The 6,368-nt window shown below is 37.5% G+C and overlaps 1 protein-coding gene across 1 annotated transcript; it reads right to left on the reverse strand.

The window, feature by feature from the left end:
- Nucleotides 1-2,081: 2,081 nt before the first annotated feature.
- Nucleotides 2,082-4,088, reverse strand: LOC115956655. The gene is made up of 3 exons (XM_031074967.1): nt 3,917-4,088; nt 2,255-2,414; nt 2,082-2,156 (listed from the first exon to the last, which is right to left on the reverse strand). The coding sequence occupies exons 1-3, from the start codon at nt 4,036-4,038 to the stop codon at nt 2,082-2,084; spliced, it is 357 nt and encodes a 118-aa protein (XP_030930827.1). The 5' UTR covers nt 4,039-4,088.
- Between the last annotated feature and the right edge of the window lie 2,280 nt (nt 4,089-6,368).

The raw sequence follows: 6,368 nt of genomic DNA on the forward strand, positions 1-6,368 counted from the left end.
GACTCATCCCCAATCTTCACATAGAGACTCTTCAAATTCCTCTACTCTCTTCCTTTCCATTGTTACATCCTTGACAGGTACATTACCAAAACCTTTTCTCACCATACCCATATCTATGAGAAGGTCAATTTGGTGCTTTGGGAAGTAGTTAAGAAGGGACTAATTTCATATTGGTTGATGCTATGGTCAAGTAGTGGAATCCGGTAAGCTAAAGAAGAAATAGGTTTAGCGTAACCTCGTTGGAGTAGGAGCTTTGAGGGCTTAGGTACACTGTGTAGATTAGGTTTGGAAGGTCTTTTGCTGTTCATGTATCCCAACTACATTCTTTAGTGGATTATTTACCGCTTGAAGGGTAACAGAGAGGTTTTACGCCGAGAGCTTCGGTTTCCTCTTCGATAACACATCATTGTGTTATCCTAGTGTTTGCATCTCTATTTCCTTAATCTTTGCCATTTAATTTCTGTTGTGGATGTGATTTTATTTGGTTTAGATTGTTTATCAATTCTGTATTAAGCTTATGTTCATATTTCGCACATTAATTGTTTGATATTAAGCTTGAATTGATAATTTGTTAATTAGGGGTCTAAACGTTCATAGTGTTTTATACACTAATTGAACTTTCACCTATGGTGCACAAATACAGCAACTTCTTCACAAGAAAGATGAACTAGGGAAAATTTTGTCTTCGGTCACAATTTGCTTAAACAAACTTTGCTCAACACTTGTGCAACTTGTGTCACTTTTGACAGTCCTTAAAACAATCCTTTTATATATCCAGGGTTGTGAGAAAAGAAAGCCCAAACACATAATCACGGATTATAGTCAAACAGAATTGAAAATCTGTTTTTCTTAAACCTCGATAGATAGCCATCTGTCGAGTAGTTATCGAGCAGCTATCGAGCCACCGGGCTGGAACAGCTCTTCAGGCTCGATAGATGCTAGTTGCCGAGCTTTATAGAACTTGCACTTTTCAGTTGAATCTTGGACAGACTTGCATGGTTTCAATACTTGATCTTGAAACACAGTTTCTTAAAGTTTAAACACATCCTAAATCTACCCAAATACAAATAATGTGCGTTTTGTCAAAGGATTAGCCAATTACATAAAATAGTGACATATGTTCCTAACAAGTGAATCACATATGTCCTAACACCCTCTTAACTTACATAGAATCAAGGATCATATTGACGTTTCTCAAGTTCATGGTTTCTGATGCTATCCTCCAAAGTTCTTCTAGCGGAACCAGCCACTTCCATTTGACTCACCTAAAAAGTCAGTAAAATCAAGTGTTATTTATCAAGAACAACCCAATCAAAAGCCACTTGGAAAGCATCATTGCATACCCAACTCACCTCATTGATCACATATTGAGAAGATTGAGTCTGAGCCAATAGTTGCAAACCTCCAATCATTTGCATACTTTCCTCCATGAAATCGACATCAACCTAAAGCACAAATCTACCAAGATCAGGAGGCATTTCGTAAGCCAAGAAGAGATAAAGACAAGGAATTAAAAATTTCAAAAACACACTAGATCGGGCTAAGGGACATTTGGTGTGTGCTCTGGCCTGTTCTAAGGCATGGAACTATATGTTTCATCAGGATTCATCACTTCACATTACCATGCCGAAAAATGGGGATAAGTCTCCATGAAAGAACTAGAAGAGCTACCTACCAACATGGTGAGGAGAAGGAATCTCTTCTTCTTCTTCCTCTCCCTCTTCCTCTCCTTTAAAAGATGGAGTCCAAAAATCCAACATTCAAATGTTGTCACCAAGTAGAAATATGGAAAAGGAATATGCAAGATGAAAATTTGACTTTAGAAGGGAAGAGAAATACCGATATGCCGGCCAGGCAACGTTGCAAATGAGTTCGAATAAATTCAGAATAAGTCCCTGCTACTCCTGAAACCACAAAGCCAACACAAGCCTGAGCAATCTCTTCATTAGTCAAAAGGTTAGCCAACTGGACGGGGGGATAAGGCGGAACTGGAATTGTTGTAAAGGATACACATGCTGAACCTAAGTCAACACGTGATTACCAAGATACCAATACCTTCCATGCCCACACTTAAACAATATTTAACGGTTATTCAGCTCTAGAGCCCACTCACACTCTGCATACTTCTCACATCCAACCCAAGGATTCAAAGTCATCTGAAAAATTACACATAACCCAAAATGAGAAAATGACCAAATCACCACTAAGCACCAAAGATCCCACACACACAAAAAAAAAGGGGGAAAGGACTCACATCATTAGCAGTCAAGTTGTCAATCAGCAAGCACCAAATTTCCAAAGAACACCTAGAGGGTATTGACAAACGATGTTTGGGCAACCAACGGAGAAATCTTGATGCCATTAACCTCCTCCCGAACTTGAGGTCTAACTCCAAAGTATTCATACAACCAGACCTAAAAAAAAATTCACAACACCATTACAAAAAAAATTCACCTGTCACAAAAATGGAGCCCCACCTAGGCTTGAAAGGCTATGCCTAGAAAGCTGAGTCATGAAATGCAAAAGGGTAGCATAAGCCATACCGCCCCAGTTATAATTCTTGATTTGTTCAATGTTTCTCAAGCTCCATAAATAACGCAGATTCACTGTATTGCCTAAATCTAGGCACAAGAAAGTCCCAATGAAAAGAAGCATGAACATACGGGTACCCCTTGCCACAGTATCACATTTGATAATGTTCTGACATAGCCATGACAAAGGAAAATTTTTACTCCTCATTTTGGAAGGCATTACACGTAGAAGTTTCTTGATTTCATTTGAAGAAAGGGAGTCATGGACACAGATTCTCTCACCACCTAACTTTAAGTCGATGATGATGGAAAAGTCGTAAGGTTTCAACATTACCTCACCAATGCCTAGAAAATGGAAGGTACATGTGGTGTCCCAGAAGTGTTTTAACAAATCGAAGAGTAGCAAGAGGTCCTTGTATTCATGAGTCTCCTGATTTAGTAAAGTTTCAAAGAAAGTACCAAAGCTTGCATCATTGATGATATTCCTAATGGCAAGAGAATTTGCTTCCCATATGCTCTTCAACATTTGGAGACTACCTCAACTCTTGAGGCTTTGCAACATAAATATTTAGCCCATTATTCCATAACCAAAATCACATGTCCAAAAAAAATTTCCATGACCAAAATCACATGTCTAAAAATTCCCACAACAAAAAAAATAAAATAAAATAAAAAATCAATGCCCCCACCAAAAATTTTAACGCAATCAAAAATTTTTCACATGTCCATACACAACTACCAAATTTTTCCCATAACCATACACCATCAAAAAAATTCCTACATGACCAAGATAGCCATCAAAAAAAAAAAAATTCCCACATGTCCATGTCCATGCACAAATAAATTCCCACATATCCAATATCATAACCACAAAATTTTCCATGATCCAACATCACAAATCCTACAAAATTTGTCCATAACCAAAATTTCATGCGCATAAAAATTCTTCCATATCCACGAAAATTCCATACTCACAAGTTTATCCATACTTATACCCACAAAAATTTTGACATGTCCATGAAATAAATTTACACAGTCCGACAAAATTTCCCACATGCATCATGAATATGTTCATGCAAGCTTACAACACAAATTTTTCACAATGCCAATGCCCCCCAAAATCCAAGACAAAATTCATCTAACAACATCACAAATTGCCAACATTTCCAAAATTCCATAAGCCATTAACATTGTCGAAATTACACAATGACCAAAAATACAACAATTCAAAAAATGCTCCAAAGCCAACATTACAACATGATCAACCATACAATGCCCCAAATTCCAACAAGAACACACAACAAAATGACAATGTCCCACCATCAAACTTTCGATGAAGCATGAGACAACAGTTTTCCAAACAAAGAAACCAAAGAAAAACTCACCTTGATGTCCACGTAAGAATATGGAGCATGGGTCTTGAGGTCTTGAAGGAGCCCCTCCTCATCATTCTAATCAAATGTTGGATCATATTTCTTGCCATGAAAAGTAAGAAAAGAGAATCCATTGGAAGAAGAAGACATGTTGGTGCAAAGAAAAGATGGATTTGAAAATGGGCTTTACCAGAAATGGGTGTGTGGCAAAAGTGCTCAAGAACACAAGGATCTAAAGAAATATTGAGGTAGATGAATGAAGAAAGGTTGAGAAGCTTAAAAAAGTTTTTTTTTTTTTTGGAGAAGAAATGGTGAGGTGAAGAAGAAAAATCAAGGTGAAGATGAGGGTGAATAGTATTAATGGTGGAAGAAAAGAGGAAGAAGGGAAAGAAAGTATAAAAAAAATAAAAAATAAAAAATAAAAAAGTGAGAGACAAGGAAAGTGGGAGGCCAAAATTCGGTCCCCACGCTTAAACTAAGCAAGTTGCTAAGTCAACGCAATCAAACTAAGTTGCTTAGTCAACTCCCAAAAAAAAAATTCCTTTTTCTTTTTATTTTCTTTTCTTTTCCACTTCAAAAAATCACATCATGAAAAGAGAAGGGTCATATCACTTTCAAAAAACAAGGGGACAAAAAATCTATAGGAACGGATTAAGGATATAAAGTTTTCAAATTTTCATTCCCAAGTTTCAAATTTTCAAATCCCAAATCTCAAAATTTTCAATCCAATGTTGCAAAAATGTCAAAATTTCAAATTTCAAGCTCCAAATTTCAATCCAAAATCTCAAATCTTTCAAGATCTCAAGTTTCAAATCTCCAACCTCCAAGTTTACAATCTTTCAAATTTCATGTTTCAAAATTTCAAAATTCAATTTCAAAATCTCATGTTCAAAATTTCAAGTTGCAAAATTTCAAAATCTCAATCTCAAAATTTCAAATTTCAAAAGTTCAAGTCCCAAATTCCAAGTTCCAAATTTCCAACTTCAAATTCCAAGCTTCAAGTTTAAAAGATCATATCTTTTTCAAAGAACTACAACAATCAAAGTTTTCTTGAAAAAAATAAAAAGTTCAAATCAAGAAGGGACAAATGAAAATCACACATTTCAAAAAAGTCAAGGAACAACAAAACACTCATCAGTTAAAGTCTAAATTCCAAGTTTTAACTTTTGCAGGTAACAAGCTAGGTCAAAGTTGAAAAGTCCTTTGATCGACATTTCAACAACTCGAATCAAAGTTGAGAAGCCCTTTGATCAACATTCTAGCAATTTAGTTTTAAGGTTGAAAAGCCACTTGATTACATTACGTTAAGATCAAGGTTGAAAAGCCCTTTGGTCGCAAATAGTTCCTTCGACAAGATAGAGGTTGAAAGGCCCATTGGTCGCAAACAATTCCTTCATCAAGATCAAGGTTGAAAAGCCCCTTGGTCGCAGAGAGCTCCAATTTCTGGGTTGAAAAGCCCCTTGATTACCTTTCATCAAGATCAAGTTTGAAAAGCCCCTAGGTCACAAACAGACCTTTCATCAAGATTGAAGGTTGAAAACCCCCTTGGTTGCTGACAGTTCCTTCATCAAGATTGAGGTTGAAAAGCCCCTTGGTCACAAACAGCACCGGTTTCAAAGTTGAAAATCCCCTTGCTTACCTTTCATCAAGATCGAGGTTGAAAAGCCAAACAGACCTGTCGTTAAGATCGAGGTTGAAAAGCCCTTGGCCATAGACAGTTCTTTCGTCAAGATCGAGGCTGAAAAGCCCCTTAGTCGCAGACAGTTCCTTCGTCAAGATCGAGGTTGCAAAGCCCCTTGATCGCAAATAATTCCTTCATCAAGATCGAGGCTGCAAAGCCCCATAATCGTAGACAGTTCCTTCGTCAAGACTGAGGTTTTAAAGCCCTTTGGTCGTAGATAGTTCCTTCATCAAGATCAATGTTAAAAAGCCCCTTGTCATAGACAGCTCCAGTTTCAAGGTTGAAAAGCCCCTTGATTACCTTTCATCAAGATTGAGGTTGAAAAGCCCCTTTGGTCACAAACAATTCCCTTGTCAAGATCAAGGTTAAAAAGCCCCTTAGTCGCAGATAGTTCCTTCGTCAAGATCAAGATTGAAAAGCCCCTTAGTCTAGACAGTTCCTTCGTCGAGATCGATGTTGAAAAGCCCCTTGGTCACAGCCAACTCCGGTTTCAATGTTGAAAAGCCCCTTGATTACCTTTCATCGAGATCAACGTTGAAAAGCCCTTTTGGTCATAGACAATTCCTTTCTCAAGATAGAGGTTGAAAAGCCCCTTGGGCACAGACAATTCCTTCGTCAAAATAGAGGATGGAAAGACCCTTGGTTGTAGACAGACCTTTCCTGAAGATCGAGGTTGAAAAGCCCCTTGATTACCTTTCATCAAGATCGAGGTTGAAAAGCCCTTTGGTCGCAGACAGTTCCTTTGTTAGGATCGAGGTTACAATGCTCCTTTGTCGTAGACAA

Source organism: Quercus lobata, chromosome 8, assembly GCF_001633185.2.
Source record: "Quercus lobata isolate SW786 chromosome 8, ValleyOak3.0 Primary Assembly, whole genome shotgun sequence".
In the NCBI taxonomy this organism is placed as follows: domain Eukaryota; kingdom Viridiplantae; phylum Streptophyta; class Magnoliopsida; order Fagales; family Fagaceae; genus Quercus; species Quercus lobata.